Genomic DNA, 24242 nt, shown 5'->3' on the forward strand with positions numbered 1-24242 from the left:
CGCATGTGGATCACTAAGCATGATGCATACTCCCTAAAGCAAAACTTTATCAGTAGAGAAACATTCATTGACATTCAATTGTCATGTCACTTTGTGGTTCTCTTGATAAAGACCTTTAGGGAAAAGCATCCTCACTTGCACGTACCCCTTTCTTGCACAGGATCGGATGCATGTGAGAATTTTCTCAGCAAGGTGGGTGGAATGGTTCGGAATGAAAGATGCTATGATGGCTTTGATTTGCTGAGTAGTACCGGAGCACTTAATAGAATAGCAGAGTTTCAAGCAGGTTCAATTCTTAAATTTCCAGCAGCTCATTCTAAACAAGAAAATATATGGGCTACTTTGGAAAAGGAGAATGGCACTCCTTTGGCCAACCTGGGAGACTATGCTTGTGTGAGTAGTGACAACCATATGGTATCAACATTGAAAGAGGGATTATTAGAAGCAAAGGCCATAAGTGAGACACTTGGTATGCGCGATGAAACTTCTTGGAATGACTCATGGGAGGAGGGAGATCTCTTAGAACTCTTCAACCCTAATCTTGAATATGTGGATGAAGATGAATCATTGGATGATGTTCTACTTTTAGATGAAGATAATCACTTTGATAGTGGTGTTCGAGGTGATCTGGATGAGGAAATTACTAGTGAAAGTGAGCTTCGTCATGTGATTGATTGTCTAATTGATGAGGAGGAGAAGGTGGTTAGTGAAATATCGCCATTTGTTGAAGTGGATGGGAAAGCCATTTCTAAAAGCACACTTGTCAGCCAATTGAATGGAAATCCCACACTATCTAAAGATAGATTAACAAGGGTGAAAAGTGGAGTGTATTTTTCTTTGGAGAAGAAGGCAATGATTCATACAGGAACATGTCTTGGTATAGGATCTGATTGTGCAGTATTGTTTGAAAGCACATCAATAAATGCAAACAAAAAGACAAGAGGAAAAGGAAAAGCTGGGAATACTAGTAAGGGTGCTGTAAACGGCATGTGGTACCTTGGAAGGGTGGCAAGCATGAGGAGAAAGGTTGGAAATTGTCTAAAAGAGACAAGAGGCCCCTTTGATCTATTGGATAGGCCTTTGAATGTTCAAATTCATTTGTCATGGTATCAACAAGCAAAGGGAACTAGGACCTACACATATGACCTTGTTGACAACCAATGTGTGGATTTGGAATCTATAATAGCCTTGGCCAATCTCAACTATGATCGACAAACAAAGAAATACCATCTTGATGAGAATGACTACAAACTTTTCAATGAATATGTGCAGGGCAGAAAAGGTACATTTTCCATTTTTTAAATTTTTGTAAAGTTTATCCATTTTGAAGTTGTCCCTTCCCTTCCCTTCCCTCCTTCCTAGTCCATTTGCAGCCCTACTGCTCCAATCTCTGATGTAGATGAAGGGAACATATGTTTTTGTTAATGTGCTTTCAATCCTTCTTATCACATAGGGATCCTAGGTTTGCAGCATGTAACTTGACAGGGAGCTTATGTTTGTTTTGTAGGATAAATTTGTTGGCAAGCTATGTGGCATGATGTAGCATTTATGAGAAGATGCCCATAGATGTGTCAATGCTAAACTTATGGATTATAGACATGGATTGTTCGGGTGTTACTCTTGTTTAATTTTTAGTTTTTCTAGTAAACATTCAAGATGCATTTTATGTTTTCTACTCTATCAAATTTTGGTTTAGATTCATGGATTGTTCAGGTGTTACTCTTGTGTAACTTCATATTTGCTGCTATTAAACATCCAAGATGCTTTTCAGCTTTTTCATTCTAGTGTTTGTTTTTTAAGGGAGAAGACACTTGTTTATGTTAGTGTGTAATCATTCTTATACTACAGCTTTCTAGCTTGTCCGCCCCAATAACAGTGAATGTAGTTGCTATCTACACTATTTTGAGCAGGTTTAGAGACTGTTGCCAATTATGGGAAAGGATTTGGAGCTGTTTACCTCTGTATTTGGCAATACAACATTCAAATTAGTTCATGTTTTGCAAGTACAGGTCTGCATTGGAAGTTCAGTGAGGTTTGTGCATTGTTTAACCAAGCATTGGCTAGTGGGTTAATGTGATTTTGTTGGTGCAATACCATTCACAGCATGTGAATCAGTGGAGTTTATGCATACATCTAAGATGGTTCAGAATCAAAATCCGAATCTAAATTCGAGAGACGTGTTTGAAGTTTTGGCCTGGGAGGATAAATTGAATGGAACCAAGTATTCCATGTGGAGTTTTATGGTGAATAATGCGTTAGTTGGTAAGAGTATATGGGGCTATGTTAGAGGTGATGAGGCTTGTCTTGTAGATCTAGTTATTGCTTCTGCTACACCTTTGTAAGGAGGTAATGCATATGATATGTAGCTAGCTTCGATAAGGCCAGCTACACCTGTTGCTCCCATTGAGGATTAGAGGAGATGGGATTAAGGGATGCCCAAGCTATGCCACTTATAGCCTTGTCCATTAAAAGGATCATCATACCTCGTATCTGTTCCTCCAACATACTTGGAGAATATGTATTGGGCAAGGAAGGAGGCTAGGCTTACTTGAAAAGACATCTTGATAGTATTTCAAGAGCTTTACGTATGGAAATACATTGGTGGATATGTATACTCTTTGTAGATGTACAGCCAATACGTATGCAAAATGGTATAATGTTGCCTTGGTTAGCATGTCGATGTAGGTGATTAGCATGTAATGGATGTAGTGCCAACAAATGAGTGCTCTTATCATCACTATTAGGCATGAATCAAGAACATCTATTTTGATAGATGTAACTTTAACAAATGATGTTATCATCATTATTAGGCTTGAATCAAGAACCACCATGCTAACCATGTATGGTAACAAGTGTGCGGAGGGTGTGCGGAGGGTGTGCGGATGACAGATGGATGTTTGACAAAATACGATAGCCGTCTTATAGTCTTGTTGTTTGACAAAATAGGATAGCCATCTTGACGTAGGTTTAAGGAAAGGGGGGGGACACTAGACTTTTTCTTGTACCTTATAAGCTTAAATAGGGGTGTTTTATAATCCTACATGGATCTTAAATAGGGGGTTTTCTTGAAGTTCATGCACGCAGGTGACGTCCCCCTTTAATGAAGAGTGAATCCCCCGGTGTTTGGGAGGGTTCATGGATTTGCATCACAATGCATATCATCAATCCTTTTGACTCAAAGATGTTGTCCATAGGCCCACATACTGCTATATGCCCAAACCTAAAATCACAAGCATAGAGAATATTAACATCACAAAAGCATGCACATAGAGTACTGGAAGTGTGGTCCATTCCATATCTTACCTCCTTGTCACACTAGAGACTGAGCTCGAACTTCTCATGCATAACTTGTGCACCTTCTTCTTGTGCCTTTTTTATTCTCTCTTGTATCCATGTCATTGTCATGGTGGGGATCACCCGCCGTTGCCTCTTCGATGCTCTTCGCATATTCTCTTGCCATTCTTTGTCGTGCTCTTTGATCCATTTTTGCATACATTTTGAATTGTAGATCATGAAAATACTTAAATTCTCTCGTTCGTTCGTGATCAAGACATACTGGGAGTCCCTTTCCACATAACACCTCTTATGATAATTTACTCGATTCATTTGTCGTCTCCAAACAAGGGGAGCTTCCTCATCAACAATCTGCAAGTACTCAAAGAGATAGTACATGCCCTCATGATGCAACCATACCTTTGCCATAGATCCTTCAGGCCTTTCCCTTTGATGCAAAGAACCCTTCAAGACTCCCATGAATCTTCCAACCCAAAACCTCCATCGAGTACTTACAACTCCAGCAAGCTCCACCTCCTCAACAAGGTGGATAAGCACATGGACTTGGATGTCAAAAAAGGACGTAGGAAATTCTTTTTCCATCAAGCATAGGAGCTCTATACACTCCAACTTTATTTGTGGAATCTCCCGCGACAAGTGTCTATTTCCTTTAATGTGATCCACCTGGAAAATGATAAAACACAAATTGATAACTAACAGCAATTGCAAAGAAGAATCCTAAACACATTTTTGAAGAAGCAGTACCTTGCAAAAGCGACCCCAAATAGTATATGATATCTTGAATGCCCTTGGTTAAGCATCCACCAATTACAAGTGGCAAGATATATTGCAAATAGTCCACCTTTGACGTTAGTATTCATACAAATTAACAAATGTCAAGAATAAGATATAGCCATGTCCTACCTTTAGAAAGTAATGCAAGTCATGTGTCTTTAATCTAGAAATATTGTTATCATCCATAGTAAACATGTTTTTCCATGATGCACCATAGCCTCCTGTATGTGTATGGATCAATCTTATCCTATCATTGATCGTGCTCATGTTGTCCTTTGTAGGTACCCATAGTGCACAATGATAAGTAAACTTTCTTGTTTTAGGACTTACTATAGGCCATAAAGATGGTTTATAGTTTTGTTCCTTCAAATCCACCCTCACAGCCTCTGTATCTTTAATACCCACAAGATGTTTCCAAAGCGAGTGTCCAACATTTTCGAAAATATGCATGGGGTCAAGAAAATGTGTAATTTTCAAATCTTTCCAATATTCCAAACTATACCATATTGAAATCTCAGGTGTCATCAATTTTTTCCCTTTGTTTTTGTGACAATTCTCGTCACTTGTGAGCTTTGCATCTGGATTTATAATAGGTCCAATTGTTCATTTTTTGTACTACTCCATAGGATTCATTCGTATAAGGACCGTTCCACTCTCAATCCTTCTATTGAATTGTCTTACTAGTTCTTTCAATTGTAATATGTGTCCTTTCAGTAGAAATCTTCTATGTCAGAGATATATATTCTTGTTGAGATTCTTGCTATATTTTGATCATAGACAATCTCCGCATGGTGGACATTCTTTCAATCGTAATATGCGTCCTTTCAGTAGAAATCTTCTATGTCAGAGATATATATTCTTGTTGAGATTCTTGCTATATTTTGATCATAGACAATCTCCGCATGGTGGACATGCCTTGTAACCCCTTAGTGATAGACCTATGAATAATTGAAGTCTTAGTGCAATTGTTATTTCATCACTTCAAATCCAAACAAAGTAACTGCAATCATGTACCTAAAAAATAACCGTAGGCAGGATAGTATGAATAGTCCATGTTAGAATGCTGCAAACCTCAAAGCCTGAAGCCTAGCTCACTTGTAGGCTCCAAAATGTCAAGCACTTTTATCCCTTTCCAAAGTTGTTGTAGATCTTTGATGAGTGGGGCTAGGTACACACTAATGTCTTTAACTTGTTGTTTTCCTACATTGAAGTGCTATATCGAGTTAGAGTTTTCAAGAAATATAAACTTATGAGGTGGATACAATTTTAGACCATGCTTCTTGTGCATGTACCTGGAATTAGTAAACTCAATATTAGATGCTCCTTCTTTATGGACATGAATGGTGGTAGGTTGTAATTGATCAGCACCACTGGCCAAGTTGACCACTTACTTGATCTATGCGAAAATGGATTGATTCTATCAAGACCAACACCAAGTTTTGAGTGACGGGGTTCTTGACTAAATTGTGGCCATGTTCTATCAATGTGCTTAAAAGCTTCACAGACGAAATGCGTAGAATCCCATTTGTACTCACATTCTTTGTCATCCAATACATAAGCTTTGACAACTCTGGGATCTGAAATAGGTACTCTATTCATGGGGATAATGGAAAATGTCTTAGAACCTTATGAGGAATAAGTGTTGCTCCCTCCTTAAAATGTGAAGCATCACATTTGGGACATAGAACGGAGTTTTGATACTCTCCTCGATACAAAATGCAATCATTGATGCATGCATGGATCATTTCGTAGTCAATAATTCCAAGACATTTCATCATCTTTCATGCCTCATTACTTGTTTTTAGGATGGTGCTACCAGGTGGTAGAATCTTAGTAGAAAGTAATCTAACAGAAACAACAATTTATTATAGGAAAATATACATACCCTATCACTTAGCATCCATGTATTATTGTATGTGATCCACTTAAGTTAGTAATGTTGAAACTTATACATTGCTCCAGGAGATTCAGAATGAGGAAGGTCAGATATAATCTTGTTATAGAAGAACCCTTGTATAACTTTGTGAGTGCTTCTTCTCGGAGATATTTTTCATGAGTATCATTGTCATATGTATTACTCTGAAACCAATCATCAAGAAATCTAGTCATGTCGTCAGCATCATGCTCTGCATCGTCAAGTTGCTCTGTTTGACATATTTCTCTCTCAACCTTTGAAAAGTACCAAGATCCTTTGCTCTAAGAATCTACATACACTCTATTGACAACCTTGATGATATAAGAACACATCGTCTGTAATATCATAGTCTAGAACCTGTGATCCAATACGAATTAGACAATCATAAAGACAAAATTATTCATAATAAGGCAAGTGACAACAAAGCACGAGTAAACACGTTTGCAAAGTCTCATCAAATTAAATTCTAACATCATGTACACATGTTGTTTCAAATACACTCAAATTAATAGAACCTTTGGTGTGACAAGATATAATAAGTGAAAAATATAAATATACTAGTAGAATGTCATATATATATTGAAGCTTGTTACAAAAGACATGTATACTAAAAAATTCTACAAATACATATATTCTCTATGTGGAGTTGGCGGTCACCTACGCCAACCATAATTGATCACAGCACGCAACGATCTAATAGAATTGACTATAATGTATCTAGGTACATCTCTACTCATGTGCACTGGCTCATGACCAGTTTACATCTCTACTTATGTGCACTAGCTTATGATGACCATTGTCACACTCCATAGTATAATTAGTTCTTTCATTCCTCCCTCTGGTAGTACTATTGATTAGCCCTAATATATTCCTTTGTTTGTAAGGTCTTCCATCGATATGCAATCTCTATGTTTCGTTATGGGTAATGCCTCTTCTAGAAAAAGAGGAAAAATTATCACATAGCCCATATGTGAGCATACTCTTGATGTAGTGAGCAAGCTGATGCCATGGACCCCATGAATAGGTAGGTTCACAAAATGTCATAAGCGTGATCTCAAAGTGAATTGGGACATGTAAATCCTATGCAATAAAAAGACCTCGACCCCCCCTCCCCCGCTAGCAACAACCGAGCATGGCGCGATCACATAGCAAGCACCCCAGAAGCTGAAAATCTCTCCATCAGCCAAAAGTGATGCACCTAACCAGGTGCCATAATGTCTCCGATTGTATGTCTTTTTGAGAGGTAGTAAGGGACTGGGTAAGGAATGATCACTAGACGTCTCGGACTGAGAACTAGGTGGTAATTGGTGTGCACACGCCTCCATTTATAACTAAAGAATAGCTTAATTGTGGCGTGTGTGAGGAAGCATAGATCGATCAAGGCCATGAAAGCCATCGTCATCATTAGAAAGATGTACTGCTTAGAAAAAGAAATATCACTTACCATTATAGGCTCGTCCTATCTCTCTGGTACATATGTTAAGCAGTTTTTATAAACCCTATCAATGCAAAAGCTTATGCTGGGATTGAATGTAGGAAGTCATAGAATAAAGAAAACACCTAGTTTTTGAATAAAGCAACCCAGTTGCTTGTTCGCGGATGCATTTTTAGTTGTGTGCTCATCATTCTTGTAAATATAGCATCTTGTGACTGCAGTGTTTAGAGAAATAAGGGTAAAAAGGGATATTGTTCTTGATGCATGTGGGGAAGATTAGAATACAATAATCCAATTTCAACAACATGGTGATATGCTAAGAAGGATGATGACTCATAATCTGATGGAGGAGAGGTGAAGCTGGCAACCATCGATTAAAAGGATGGGCATTACCAGGTTGCATGATATGATTGGGAAAAGAAGCAGGGGCTTAGACACTCCCCCCAGCTACAACTGGATTTTGCTGGAAAGAACGCATGAGATCGTGAGGTGATGCAATAGACAAGGGAAAGAGGATGTTGAATGCTGCAGAATACAAAGCTATAAAAGCCAAGGAATACAAGGTGGGTAAGGAGTGCAAGAAAGCCCATTTTTCAGTTTTTTTTGATGTTATTGTCCTGATGTTGACTCAGTTTGCGCTGAGGCAAGGGAGAGCCTAAGGACTGTGGTTGTGTTTTTTTTTTTTGGGTGTTATTGATCTCTTGTGGGTTGTTTGGCGAGACAAGTGAAGAGCGCAGAGGAGAGCCAACCGTGTTAATTTCTAATTTTTATTAAAGGAGGTAAGACCAACTGTGCACAGAAGAGAGACAGCTGGTCTTTGAGTCTTGTTGACAGTTTGTTAGCCGGCTGAAGCTAACTGCATATAAAATAGCCGTTTTCTGATTGCTAATATTCTTGTTGAAGGCTAATTAACCTCTATGGAGCTGAAGGACTACTAGGAGGGTAGTTCACTTCTGATCTTGATATCTTTTTTGTGAGCCAAGCTAGCTGAACTGAGGGCGGCTGACTCTGCAACAAGAAGTATATGTAGAGGAAAAGTGTATGCTGAGAGAAGAACCCTCTTGTGTTTTTCTAAGACACCATCCTTCTCATTATTTTTTTTGTGAGTACACAGTGGGTGTATTGGGGCCATTTTTTTTGCCTTTGTTGGTTAAGTTGTTGGAGAAACTGGGAACTCTCTTTTATATAAGGTGTGAAGTTTCATTCTTTGGAAGCATTTGTGTCACCATGATTTTATCATTGGTGTTGGGTACTGAGATAACAACTCAAGTGGAATGTCTTGGATTTCCCTTTTCCGTGATTCTATCTTTTTAAACCGATTATGAATGGTTTATTCTTCTTGACTCATTGGAAATCAATCAGATTGAATCCCATTTACATGAAGAATTTTACCATATAGAATTGTGTGAGGAGGAGGCTGTTTTCTAAATCTCTATCATTGTAATAATCCAATTAGAATATACATATGTAAAAAGAATGATCTCTGTATTTCATTAAATACCATAATTTGGGCTAATGGTGTTATCTTGTTGGATGTTGTATTTGGTGCCGGAGGTTTGCTTACAAAATAGTGTCAATGGTGTTTTGTTTGCTGGTGTTGTGGGCGTTGGTGATGCATTAGAAAAAATTTAGACTCACTTTTGCGCCTTTTAAGCTCTCTGAGATTCTAGGGAATATTCCATAAGAACCAATGAGGGTGAGGCTTCTGTTATTACGAAACTTTTGAGGTTACTTTTTGGTGGGGAGGCCATAACTTGAGCATAAAAACTCCAAATTTGTCGCGGAGGTTGGTGCGTTAGAATCCTCTCATCAAGATCTTTCCAATGAGATGCTACATGATATAGTTTTAAGGTACTATGGATAGAGTTATACGATCCCCCCTTTTCGTAATAGAATGATGACTTGGCATTTCTTAGAGGAACCAAAAACGAGTCCACATTTTCCCTAATGCTATATAGAGGCATTGTGCTGCTTTACCAAATGCATAACATCTGTTTTGGTGCCCTCACTGAGGAGCTTCTTGGAAATTGAGGTGACTGGGGAAAGGAGTCAAAGACAAGTGTGTGTGTGTGTGTGTGTGTGTATGTGGTTCAAAAATAGCTCAAGAATGAGTAAATGCTCACATAAGATGAAGAGTTGACTAAGTACAAGGTTTATTAGTTAAAAATTAAGAGATATTTAGAGAAATGATGCATTTTTGACACCTCAATGTGGGGATCTCCCCTCATGAAGGAGGCACCTATTTCACATGTGTGGAGGAGTTTTGAGCTTAAAAATAATGAGATATTTTTATCTCTCCTCTCTCCTATTTCAATTAGATCCAAAAAGTAAGCTAAACTCACCCAAAAATGGTCAAAAATTTGACCAAACCGATCTGAAAAATTCTAGAATCAGTTTGCTTGGTTAGAGGCTTACTTTTTCCTATAAATAGAAGCCTCCCCCTTTGTAAAAGATTAATGGTGTTTATACACTGTTACTCTGCTCCTGCCCTGAGTCATTTACATTGAATTCCTTGATAATACAATTGTTTTTGCCCTAATCCTCTCCAAAGAGAATTGGTGGCCACTCTTGCTTCAAACAAGAGTAGAACCCTCAATCCCTCAAGCCAAAGGAAAGCTTACAACTCCATGTAAGCTAAATTTTCTAACTTGTTTAATTTTTAAATCTATGGTTTTCTTGATTTTCTTGTTTTACAGTTGCTTGAATTAAATTCAAATGCTATGTCTTTGAGGAAAAAGGCCACCCCCTTCTCTTCTTTACAATTCAGCCTTTCTTAATCCTAAAAAGATTAGTTAAATGATTAATTAAACTTTTCTTATTGTTTACTCTCTTGAATTTTAAAAATTGAGTAGATTAGAGTTCTATACATCTAGATTGGGTTAATTTAAGTTGAAATTAGAAGGATAAAAATGAGAAATGGTTAGCCATACAAAGGAGATTATGGTAAACTTTTTCATAATTTTGTGGAAAAGAAAGTTTGTTTTTATGTTATTCCAAAAGAGTAATTCCCACCGTTTGTGCATTCTAAAAGAAATATTCTAATTACTCCATGTACATATTTACCTATGAATATGCATGGATATCACTGATATTAATTATTAAAATTGATTTCTATGCATAGAAAGATGCATAATGGAAATTGTTTTATTATAAAAGTGTTATTTTTATTAAATTTAATTTCTATGCATAGAAAGTTGCATAATGAAAAAAAAATTATTACAAAAGTGTTATTTTTATTAAAATTAATTTTATGCATAGAAAGATGCATAAAGGATTTATTTTTATTTAAAAAGTGTTATTCTTATTAAAATTGATTTTATGCATAGAAAGATGCATGAAGGATTTCTTTTAATTTCAAAAGTATTATTCTCATTAAAATTGATTTTATGCATAGAAAGATGCATCAAGGATTTATTTTTATTTCAAAAGTGTTATTCTCATTAAAATTCATTTTATGCATAGAAAGATGCATCAAGGATTTATTTTTATTTCAAAAGTGTTATTCTCATTAAAATTCATTTCATGCATAGAAAGATGCATAAAGGATTTATTTTTATTTCAAAAGTGTTATTCTCAGTAGAACTGATTTTATGCATAGAAAGATGCATAAAGAATTTTTTTTTATTTTAAAAGTGTTATTCTCATTAGAACTGATTTTATGCATAGAAATTTTATGCATAGAAAGATGCATAAAGGATTTATTTTTATTTCAAAAGTGTTATTCTCATTAAAGTCGATTTTTATGCACAAATAGATGCGTAAAGAATCTTTATATCAAAATTAGAATTCTCTTAAATTTTATGAATAGATTTGATGAGATGTGATGTGAATAGATGTAATGAGATGTGATGAGAATCAAATAGGTGTGTGAATGAACGGATGGATGGATGTGATGTGAATAGAGGTGATGAGATGTGAGGTGAATAGAGGTGATGAGATGTGATGTGAATCAGATAGATGTGAATGAATGGATGGATGGATGTGATGTGAATAGAGGTGATGAGATGTGAGGTGAATAGAGGTGATGAGATATGATGTGAATCAGATAGATGTGAATGAATGGATGGATAGATATGAGGTGAATAGAGGTGATGAGATGTGAGGTGAATAGAGGTGATGAGATGTGATGTGAATCAGATAGATGTGAATGAATGGATGGATGGATGTGATATGAATAGAGGTGATGAGATGTGGTGTGATGAGGTGAATAGAGGTGATGAGATGTTGTGTGAATTAGATAGATGTGAATGAATGGATGGATGAATGAGATGTGAGGTGAATAGAGGTGATGAGATGTGATGTGAATTAGATAGATGTGAATGAATGGATGGATGGATGTGATATGAATAGAGGTGATGAGATGTGAGGTGAATAGAGGTGATGAGATGTGATGTGAATCAGATAGATGTGAATGAACGGATGGATAGATGTGATGTGAATCAGATAGATGTGATGTGAATAGAGGTGAATAAATGTGATGAGATGTGATGTGAATCACATAGATGTGAATCAGATAGATGTAAATGAATGGATGGATGTGATGTGAATAGAGGTGATGAGATGTGAGGAGATGTGATGTGAATAGAGGTGAATAAATGTGATGAGATGTGATGTGAATCAGATGGATGTGAATCAGATAGATGTGAATCAGATAGATGTGAATGAATGGACGAGATGTGATGTGAATCAGATAGACGTGAATGAATGGATGGATGTGGTGTGAATAGAGGTGATGAGATGTGAGGAGAATAGATGTGATAAGATGTGATGTGAATCAGATGGATGTGAATGAATGGACAGATGGATGTGATGTGAATAGAGGTGACGAGATGTGAGGTGAATAGATGTGATGTGAATCGGATAGATGTGAATGAATGGATGAGATGTGATGTCATGTGAATCAGGATGTAAATGAATGATATGGGATGTGAGTGGATGTATGTGGTGAAAGAATGGATGTGAATGTGTATATGAAGAATGGATATAAATGAGTATGTGAAAGAATGGATGTAAATGTATGTGATGAAAATGGATGTGAGTGTGTATGTGAAGAATGGATGTGAATGAGTATGTGAAAGAGTGGAGTGGATGTATGTGAAAGAATGGATGTGAATGTGTATATGAAGAATGGATGTGAATAAGTATGTGAAAGAATGGATGTAAATGTATGTGATAAAAATGGATGTGAATGTGTATGTGAAGAATGGATGTGAATGAGTATCTGAAAGAATTGATGTGGATGTATGTGAAAGAATGGATATAGATGTGTATGTGAAAGAATGTGATGTGATGTGACATGAATATATGTGGATGTGAAGTGATAGATATGAATGTATGGATAGATGTGAGAAGTCGTACATGTGAGAAGTCGTACATGTGAACGATTGGATGGATGTAGATAAATGAGATGAGATGTGTATGAATGAGATATGATGTGGATAGAAGTGATGTGATATAATGTGGATAGAATGTATGTGGTAGGATGGTTATGAGAATGTATGTGGTGGATATAAACGAATGAATGTGATGGATATGAATGAATGTGATGTGATGTAAATGGAGATAGATGTGATGTGTGATGTGAATGGATATGATGTGATGAGATGTGGATAGGGTAGATGCGAGTGGATGAGATCTAATGCGGATAAATGAGAAAAGATGTGATGAGATAGAAAACGATGTGATGATGTAATAAAGTAGGAACTTTATTCAATAGGGTTAATAATGGGACAAGTCCATGTATAAAAGAGGGGACTTGGACCATGGTTGTAACTTTTGATGATCATTTTTAGAAATGGAAACTTATGTTTCTTGGAGCTCATGGCTTCTCTCTTGGCTTGTGGAAGGCTATTTCCATTCTCTTGGTGAGAGACTAAACACACTTAGGCATCATGTTTACATGGTGATTACTCATATTTTTCATGCATTACATCCCTTCATTCCAATTGGTATCAGAGCTCTTGATTTTGATCATGGGCATGCATGGGTTGTTGGGAAAATTTGCTTAAAAATTTGAGTTTCTTTCATTTTTTTTCTCATTTTCTTGTAATCCTTGAGTGATTCTTGACAAATCTTCTCTAATCTTGCTTAATCTCATGGAGATGGTGAGCATTTCATGGAAATTGCTTGAATTTTGAGTGATTTTGGCCAATTTTGCCATTTTTGGACCAAATTTTGGGCCTCTGGACCAAAAATTTGGGGCAGTCGGGCCAAAACTTAGGGCAAGTGACTAATTGCAATTAACTTTTCTGCTAATCACGTTTAGTAATCATCTTCTTCTTCCTCAAGCTTTCCATAGCCATGGGATGCTCTTCCTTTACCCGTTTTGATGCCAAACCTTAGGGTTTTTGTAGAGCTTCTTGAGATCTTTCATTTGAGCCTCTTTCTTGCAAAATTTTTCTCAAGATTTGGGAGCTTGTGAACCTTTCTCCATGGCTGAAAGTTGAGCTTTCATTGCCAAGTTCTACTCAACATAGATGGCTGCAAGCATCATATTATGGTGATTTCTTCTCTCAATGAGCATGGAGACTAGCAATGGGGCTGAATTTTCACTTCCACGTTGAATTTTGGGGCTGATTTTCACTGATTTTCGTCGCCTCTTCCATGCCTCCTCCAAGCTATGAAGCTTAGCCACAAGCTTCATGAAGGATTGCTAAGTGTTTTAGCCCTTTTTGGTGAGATTTTGGGGAGCATTTCATGGCCAATGGAGAGGGAGAAATGGTGTTCTTTGGCTGCAAATCAGGGAGCAAAAAGAGGCTACGTTTTTCTTCAACAAGAGGCTTCTTCAACATTTTCTACCATTGAAGCTTTCCGGATGACATTGGTGAGTGGTTTGATCAATTTCTTGCAAGTTTGAAGCATTTGGGATTAGGGTTGGACACATTCAAACTCCCCTAATTTTCAGAAATTAACCATTAAAGCTTGACCATTCACATGCCAATATTGCTTCTCCATGCATTATTGATGGCAATGGTGAAAGGAATTGATTCCACATGAGCTTGGCCAATTCATAGATCACATTTTGGGGGATTTTCTTCATTATGTCTCATTTGGCATGCCATTGATGGAATAGCAAGCTTATGCAATGTTTTTGGAGTCCCTCATGCTCATCTTGATGCCATATGGACACTATGGATGCTATACATAGCCATGCCAATGCTATGTTTTACACATGGGCATAAGAGAGCATAAGTTTTGGAAGCATGCATTTGTCAATATGATGTGAAAGGGATTGTTGGAATGCAATTGCAAATGCCTTGATTGTGGTTAACAAATGCTTATGCAAATGCCATGGTGAGGGCATTGTGAATTGTTGATTTGTGTTGGAGCTTTTGGATGATGGATTGAGGCATGAGTCCATGCTTTATTGATGAGTTCTAAATTGTAAAAGGGCATGAGTCATGCTCAATACTTGTAAGCCAACAAACTTGTTCTATCATTTGATATTATCCACATCATTTTGTACCTACACTCACCATTGCTACCACTTCAAGTTTCTATAGAATCTAGCAATGTGTGAGGGTACCTTGGCATTGGTTGGAGAGGCCAAGGGGAGAATGGCTTGAACTCTTTGTGCCATGATTGCTTGGTAAAGCGGTACAAAGGGGGATTAGGTACACCGGTGTGAAGAAATGGCCTCAACCTTCACCTTGGAGGAAAACTCGGTGAAGGGGTGAGAAGAGCTTGGCCGGGAGATCGGCAAGCTTCAACGCGCGTCCTCAACAATCCTCACCATCGACTTTGTGGATGCATTTGGGCAATGGGGCCCCTTTTCCGTCATATTGTATGGATATTGCAAATGCTTTGATGGACAAAGAGTGCATATGGTTTGTAATAAAGTAGGAACTTTATTCAATAGGGTTAATAATGGGACAAGTCCATGTATAAAAGAGGGGACTTGGACCATGGTTGTAACTTTTGATGATCATTTTTAGAAATGGAAACTTATGTTTCTTGGAGCTCATGGCTTCTCTCTTGGCTTGTGGAAGGCTATTTCCATTCTCTTGGTGAGAGACTAAACACACTTAGGCATCATGTTTACATGGTGATTACTCATATTTTTCATGCATTACATCCCTTCATTCCAGATGAGAATGGGAATACTTATGAAATAAATGAGAATTGATGTGGAACAATATGGAAAGACGAGAGTTCGTTATAGAAACTGTATTTATGACATGTTTTTAAATGACTATTTTATGTCAAGAATGTTAGGGAAGCATTTTGACCGTCTTGTGAATGAGGTTATGGAGACCTAATTTGATAAAGTTGCAACTGCTGTGACGGTCAATGGAGGACGTCTCGCATAGCAAGGTCAGTCCCGGTCTTGACCGGCCTCGGTTTGATTTAAATTGTGAGCTTCAGGTACGGTGGATGAGGGACAAAGGAAGCAGCCTATGAGTGAAGCGCTAGGTGACCTGCGAAGGATCCTAGAGAGTGCTGACCATACGCTGCTCGGGCTCTGGGTCGCCGAAGATACCCATACGTGCGTCGGGAAAGATATTGGAACAAAAAGTAAGAGTTGTTTTCTAAATTCGGGCATAGATCTGGTTGATTGACCTTGCTGGTCCTCAACGGATGAGTCCATGGCTCTTTTATATGGATATGTTAGTTGATCTTGCTGATCTTCAATGGAGATTCCATTTTGATTTTTATAAGTGAAAATATTGCCGGTTACTATGAGCTAAGAACTATCGAGAAAAGGCCCCTGAGTGGACAGGTGGTGAGTGTTCTGGTTGCCAATGATGCCATAGGTACACCGATGAAGGAAAAATTAAAAATTAGGATTCAACCGGATATTTTGGAGGATTATGATCGGTGACACTATGGTTTCAATAAATGATTGTTTTAAAGACATCTGATTCTGTGAAAAAAGCAATTTCATATTGGGTGTGTAAGTGGTATGACTAGTTTTAAGTTTGCGTGAATATTCGGCTGGGCCTAGGAACTCTTTTTCTTGGTACCCGGGACAAAACCTAACCAAATTCTTAAATGGATCCTATCACTACAGTGGTTGGGCGGTTGGCTAATCCACGGGACTAGATGGGGTTAGGGTGGACTAATGGGTCCCTAAAATGAGACTCAATTCTGTTATGGTACGATAGATGAAGTAAATCCCGAATAAAAATTGTTCTATGGAAAAGAATCAACGGTTGTGCTCTCAATGAGGAAAAAAGCATTGGTCTCTATGATCCAAGTGCAATCTTTTCCTTTACTAACTATGGGACTTACGGGCTCGGTCAGATCAGTTTAGTTAGTTAGATTAGTTCAATAGTTAAGGCTTTTGACTACGTTAGAGTAAAAATTATCCTGGAGGAATCACCCATGCTTTCTGGGCGAGGGAAGTTTTTTTCGGGTTTGGTTTTGGAAGAACCGAGTGATTAGTCTCTTGTCCAGATATCCGTGGTGGGCGAGGCCCTGAGTGAGGAACCCTGCCCTGCGCAAGGAGTGCTACTTCCGCTACTAGCACCTCTGAATTCGTTGCGCGATGGGGATAGGGATCTTTCAGCTCTGGTATCAGAGCGAATTGGCTAAAGTGGATTAACTGAGAAGCCAAAATTGTCAAAAATTAATGAAGTAGCAGCAAAAGGTTGTAATTATGTGATGAAATGCATACAAATTGATATTCAGACTGAAATTCATAAATTAGTAATTGGGTCTTCAGATAGAAGTACCGCAACTGCATGGACTCCCTGACTTGCTTGAGGCCTAGACATGATGGTATTTACCTTATAATTCCAAGGATCGTGACTACCCGTATATACCAAGGGTATAACTGCAGCTCTTACTGGCATTATATACGAGTAAATCTAAGACTTGAAATTATAAGTAAAAATGCTATCTAGATGATGAATTTGAATGTGGTTGATATGATTTTAAAAACTCTAGTTGAGAACTGATGAGTTGATTTGGATTCTGATTGAAAAATGATGATTCCTAAGTTTTGGTTGAAAAGCGATAAGCTGAGCAAAACCACAATGAGGATGAATGGGGCGAGTCCTTGTGATGATGTTCGTAACTAGAATGATGTTAAGGACTTCAGCAAATCACTATGAGATTAGTGGATTATGCTGACTGACTTGCTACTGTTAACACTTGACCCAGTGGATCAAGTTAAGGGATGTCAAATTAAAAATCTGTATAATTGAAAATTCCCATGGAGGACTGTTCAGATGGAAATTTCGGTCTAATGGACCATTATTGTGTTAAAGATATGAATGATATGATCTGAAAGAATTTTTATCTGATGATGATTTCCATAAAAGGGATCTTTTTCCTAGGATTCTGTTAGGTTCAGCAGACTATAAGGAACCCCAGAATCAGTTGGATCTTAAGGGAAAGAGTTGTCCTCTAATTTTACGAGATGAGGACATCTCGCGTTTTTTAAGTGGGGTAGGATGTAAGATTCCTCCCTCCAGCTGTTGAGGTGTGCAGGTATAAGAACCTCCCCTTCTGATCTTATAATTATTCCCCTGTCTGAAATAAAAGAAAGATCATGTTTTACCCTGTTTTGGCCAGGAGAGAGAAAATGTCTAGAGGAGGGAGGTAATTCAAAATTGATATATTTTTAAATATAAAAATCCTCCTAGTGTCTAAAATGATTTCTCCTAAAACAAAAATTCAAAAAGAACTTTCCAATGTGCAATTGGAATTAACTAAAAATAGGTATAAAGGACCTTAGCCTAAGGGTCTAGATTTTTAGAAATTTTTGAATTATTCTCCAATTAAGGTTCCTATGAACCAATAAGATTAATCCAAATGTAGGGAGGAGATAAATTGAAGAATAAAAGAAAAACCCCCAAAAATGAGTAAATGCTCACATAAGATGAAGAGTTGACTAAGTACAAGGTTTATTAGTTAAAAATTAAGAGATATTTAGAGGAAATGATGCATTTTTGACACCTCAGTGTGGGGATCTCCCCTCATGAAGGAGGCACCTATTTCACATGTGTGGAGTTTTAAACTTCAAAAAATGAGATATTTTCATCTCTCCTCTCTCCTGTTTCAATTAGATCCAAAAAGTAAGCTAAACTCACCCAAAAATGATCAAAAATTTGACCAAACTGATCTAGAAAATTCTAGAATCAGTTTGCTTGGTTAGAGGCTCACTTTTTCCTATAAATAGAAGCCTCCCCCTTTGTAAAAGATTAATGGTGTTTATACACAGATACTCTGCTCCTTACATTGAATTTCTTGATAATTCAATTGTTTTTGCCCTAATCCTCTTCAAAGAGAATTGGTGGCCACTCTTGCTTCAAACAAGAGTAGAACCCTCAATCCCTCAAGCTAAAGGAAAGCTTACAACTCCATGTAAGCTAATTTTTCTAACTTGTTTAATTTTTAAATCTATGGTTTTTTTTATTTTCTTGTTTTACAGTTGCTTGAATTAAATTCAAATTCTATGCCTTTGAGAAAAAAGGCCACCCCCTTCTCTTCTTTACAATTCAGCCTTTCTTAATCCTAGAAAGATTAGTTAAATGATTAATTAAACTTTTCTTATTGTTTACTCTCTTGAATTCTAAAAAGTGAGTAGATTAGAGTCCTATACAACTAGATTGGGTTAGTTTAAGTTGAAATTAGAATGATAAAAATGAGAAATGGTCAGCCATACAAAGGAGGTTATGGCAAAATTTTCCATAATTTTATCAAAAAAAGAAAGTTTGTTTTTATGTTATTCCAAAAGAGTAATTCCCACCGTTTGTGCATTCTAAAAGAAATATTCTAATTACTCCATGTACATATTCACCTATGAATATGCATGGATATCACTCATATTAATTATTAAAATTGATTTCTCTACATAGAAAGATGCATAATGGAAATTGTTTTATTATAAAAGTGTTATTCTCATTAAAACTGATTTTATGCATAAAGGATTTATTTTTATTTCATAAGTGTTATTATCATTTAAATTGATTTTATGCATAGAAAGATGCATAAAGGATTTATTGTTATTTCAAAAGTGTTATTCTCATTAAAATTGATTTTTATGCATAAATAGATGCATAAAGAATCTTTATATCAAAAATAGAATTCTCTTAAATTCTATGTTTAAATTCTATGAATAGATGTGATGTGAATAGATGTGATGTGAATAATAGATGTGATGTGAATAGATGTGATGTGAATAGATGTAATGAGATGTGATGAGAATCAGATAGGTGTGAATGAATGGATGGATGAATGTGATGTGAATAGAGGTGATGATATGTGAGGTGAATAGACGTGATGATATGTGATGTGAAATGTGAATCAGATAGATGTGAATGGATGGATGGATGGATGTGATGTGAATAGAGGTGATGAGATGTGAGGTGAATAGAGGTAATGAGACGTGATGTGAATCAGATAGATGTGAATGAATGGATGGATGGATGTGATGTGAATAGAGGTGATGAGATGTGAGGTGAATAGAGGTGATGAGACGTGATGTGAATCAAATAGATGTGAATGAATGGATGGATGGATGTGATGTGAATAGAGGTGATGAGATGTGAGGTGAATAGAGGTGATGAGATGTGATGTGAATCTGATAGATGTGAATGAATGGATGGATAGATGTGATGTGAATCAGATAGATGTGATGTGAATAGAGGTGATGAGATATGAGGTGAATAAATGTGATGAGATGTGATGTGAATCAGATAGATGTGAATGAATGGATGGATGGATGTGATGTGAATAGAGGTGATGAGATGTGAGGAGAATAGATGTGATGAGAATCTGATAGATGTGAATGAATGGATGGATAGATGTGATGTGAATCAGATAGATGTGATGTGAATAGAGGTGATGAGATGTGAGGTGAATAAATGTGATGAGATGTGAGGTGAATAAATGTGATGAGATGTGAATAGAGGTGATGAGATGTGAGGTGAATAAATGTGATGAGATGTGATGTGAATCAGATAGATAAGAATGAATGGATGAATGGATGTGATGTGAATAGAGGTGATGAGATGTGAGGAGAATAGATGTGATGAGATGTGATGTGAATCAGATGGATGTGAATGAATGGATGGATGGATGTGATGTAAATAGAGGTGATGAGATGTTAGGTGAACAGATGTAATGTGATGTGAATCAAATAGATGTGAATGAATGGATGAGATGTGATGTCATGTGAATCAGGATGTAAATGATTGATATGGGATGTGATGTCATGTGCATCACGATGTAAATGAATGATATGGGATGTGAGTGGATGTATGTGAAAGAATGGATGTGAATGTGTATATGAAGAATGGATGTGAATGAGTATGTGAAAGAATGGATGTAAATGAATGTGATGAAAATGAATGTGAATGTGTATGTGAAAGAATGGAGTGGATGTATATGAAAGAATGGATGTGAATGTGTATATGAAGAATGGATGTGAATGAGTATGTGAAATAATGGATGTAAATGTATGTGATGAAAATGGATGTGAATGTGTATGTGAAGAATGGATGTGAATGAGTATGTGAAAGAATGGATGTGGATGTATGTGAAAGAATGGATATAGATGTCTATGTGAAAGAATGTGATGTGATGTAAAGAGATGTGATGTGACATGAATATATGTGCATGTGAAGTGATAGATATGAATGTATGGATAGATGTGAAGTCGTACATGTGAACGATTGGATGGATGTGGATAAATGAGATGAGATGTGTATGAATGAGATATGATGTGGATAGAAGTGATGTGATATAATGTGGATAGAATGTATGTGATGGGATGGTTATGAGAATGTATGTGGTGGATATGAACGAATGAATGTGATGGATATGAATGAATGTGAAATGATGTAAATGGAGATAGATGTGATGTGTGATGTGAACGAATATGATGTGTTGAGATGTGGATACAGGTAGATGCGAGTGGATGAGATCTGATGCGGATAAATGAGAAAAGATGTGATAAGATGGAAGACGAAGTAATGAGAATGGGAATACTTATGAAATAAATGAGAATTGATGTGGAACAATATGGAAAGACAAGAGTTCGTTATAGAAACTGCATTTATGACATGTTTTTAAATGACTGTTTTATGTCAAGAATGCTGGGAAAGCATTTTGACCGTCTTGTGAATGAGGTCATGGAGACCTAATTTGATAAAGTCAGTGTGTCCCCAGTTTGCTGTCCAGCACTCACTAATGCGTTCACATAGCCCGCACAAGCATGCATCCTACTTGGCAAATTGCCAAGTCTCATACCATGCCTCTTTGGTCGCATTCAAGTGGCCACTAACTTTGCCTTCATTGGCCTTTTGGTATCGAGTAAGCTATGGTGTAGGTGTGGCGATCTTGGAGCTTGAGGCTCTAGAAGACTGCCCTGCTGTTACCTCCAATATTTGCCCCTTATTCCCAAGAGCTTGTGCCTTGGGAGTGTAAGGTTGTGGACATGTGGGTGGAAAAGGGATCTAGTGTTAGCCTTCCCCTAGCCCTTGGTGGACCCTATATAAAGGACAGAAGACCTTAACACATGAAGGAGAAAGGTAAGCTAACTTTTGAGTGGCTGAAATAGAAAGTAATGCAAGAAGCTTTCTATACATCTTGTGTATTCTCTCAAGCTACGGTGTCTTCATGATGATTCAATAAGTTGTTTATGCTTGTTCATTTTTTCATACTTTCTCTCCTCTTGTTTCCATTGCTTCCATTGTTGCATGCTCTAGATACCCATGATTATAAACATGGTATGAGAGCCTTGCTAAGGTTGAGATCCCCTTCAGTATCTATCTCTCTAATAAGCCATTGCCAAGCAAGAAGGTTGTGAGAGGAGCTTCAAGAAAGATTGGAGGAGAAAGGAAAGTTTCAAAAGCTTCATCAAAAGGAAGACTTCATGACCAACAAGATTTTGTGGCTTGGAAGAAGAAGACATCCATCATGGTAAGAAGAAGAAGGAGGAGGAGGAGGAGGAGAAAAAACACTGCTGGAAGTTCCGTCCACATTTTTTCAGCCGAATGTTTTCCACCCACGTTTTTTCATGATGGATCTTCTTTGAAGCTCTAAAGCCGTGCTAGGAGCTTTTTCATCAGGGTCAGAGGGAGTGAAAGGCATGCTAGGTGTGTGTGTCCTCTTTACCCCCCTATCAAAGTGGGCAACATCATCAGAGTAGGCGCATCAATGCAGGCTGCAGGCTACAGGCAGCCGCGCTACAGGTTCGTCACCAGCAGCGTCATCATCCGTCAACGACAGCCACATTGTCGTCCGCCATTGACGGTGACGGGATTGGTCTATCCATCAGCAACAATGAATGCAACATTCTCGTCTAGTGCATCGTAACTCTTATGTTGATTAAGTAGCAGTCTGGCAGTGCCAAACGACAGCAGCAGCTTTAGCAATGCATGGGGCTAGCAGCGCAATGTAGACAAACTGTTTTTTTTTTCTCTCAAAAAAAAAAATCAATCGTTTTCTAAGGTTTTTTAAAAACGTTGGAGGTTCTTTTAAATCTTTCTCGAAAGTTTGTTTTCTAAACCTTTTTCTTTAAAAAATTTCAACCCTTTCTCTCAAAGGTTGCCAAAGTGTTTTCTACTCAACCCTTGCACATCAAAGTGTAAGGTGATTTTGTAAATCTTTGAACCCTCTTCAAGCACATCACTCTTCAAACTTGAATTATTTTTTGCCTTGTAAACGGAGTTAGACATTGCCCTTGTTTTTTTGCAAGTGGCAAGAGCCCTCATACCCCTATCAATCATGAGAGATGGGAGCCTTGATTGAGAAGTTTTACGGCAAGGGTTTCCTTACTTGGCAAGTTCAAGTAAATGCTCATGATCAAAGGTTTATGGCCTTTGAAAAGGCACAAAGAAGGTGGATCTTGAAGATCCAGAGGTGGTAGAAGATGATGAGAGGGCTCATGCTATTATTTCCCTTCATATTCAAAAATTTCATTCATCTTGTGTGGCAGGTATGAAATCAGCAAAAGAGGTTTGAGATGAGCTTGAGAAGCTTTATGGAGCCAAGGCAAAGCACTCAAAGATTGCACTTAAGGTCAAGTTTTTTGGTCTTGAGATGAAGGAGGGTTCCTGTCTTCGTCAGCAAGAGGAATAGCATCATGGAAACTTGCAAGCATTGATGCAAGAGCTGAAGAAGATGATGCTATTGCCATGCTCTTGAAGAGCATGCCTCCATCGTTCAATATCCTTGTGACCACATTGAAGCACCTTCCAGATCCAACATTTAAGGTACTATTGTTTGCAGCACACTGATTGAAGAAGATATAAGGGTCAAGATAGAGGAGAGAGAGATATCAGGTTGAGTCGTTAAAGTGGCTTTTAATACAAGTACTAGCCGACGGTGGTCGTGGGCGAATGGGGTGTGCCCTCACACATGTTATTGCATGCTCCCGTACCTAGTGAGGGGTGACGGGCTACATGCATGATGGAGTGCGATCGGGAACATTGCCTAGATGAAGGTGTTGGCAGTTGGGGGGACTGGGGGGGATGAAGGTTTTGAAGAGATGAAGAGGTCGGTGGACAGAGGATGAGGGAAGGGACCACAAGTCCTCACCTGAAAGGGTAGTTGTTGATAGACTCATTACATATGCACAAAAGCCCCTAATGAGAGGACAGAAGGTATGTTTGCAAGTGTCCCCGGAACTAGTGAGGAGCTAGGTTGATTTGTTTTCTTTGTGCAGTGTGATTGCCCACTTTGTGCATGTATGTAGTGGGGCCCTCCAAAAGCTCACCTGTATCTATGTGGCGGCAGAAAGCTTTGTGTTCTGCTCCAATGGCACAAAAATAGGCTTAGAGCCTCTCATACCATACTTGGACAACATGCCCAAGCCATACTGCCTCTGCAATATCAAAATACCATGAGGTGATCTCACCACCTCTATGCCCA

General features: G+C 37.7%; 1 protein-coding gene across 1 annotated transcript; it reads left to right on the forward strand.

Annotated features, from left to right (window-relative positions):
- LOC147603551 (uncharacterized) lies at positions 1-23886 on the forward strand. Its single transcript, XM_086795933.1, has 6 exons — positions 1-1282; positions 1911-2032; positions 22514-22622; positions 23200-23307; positions 23418-23584; positions 23809-23886. Exons 1-6 carry the CDS (start codon positions 4-6, stop codon positions 23884-23886), a joined length of 1863 nt encoding a protein of 620 aa, XP_086652059.1. The 5' UTR covers positions 1-3.
- Positions 23887-24242: the final 356 nt, after the last annotated feature.

Source organism: Cibotium barometz, chromosome 63 (genome assembly GCF_041138505.1).
Source record: "Cibotium barometz isolate CiBa-2024 chromosome 63, ASM4113850v1, whole genome shotgun sequence".
In the NCBI taxonomy this organism is placed as follows: domain Eukaryota; kingdom Viridiplantae; phylum Streptophyta; class Polypodiopsida; order Cyatheales; family Cibotiaceae; genus Cibotium; species Cibotium barometz.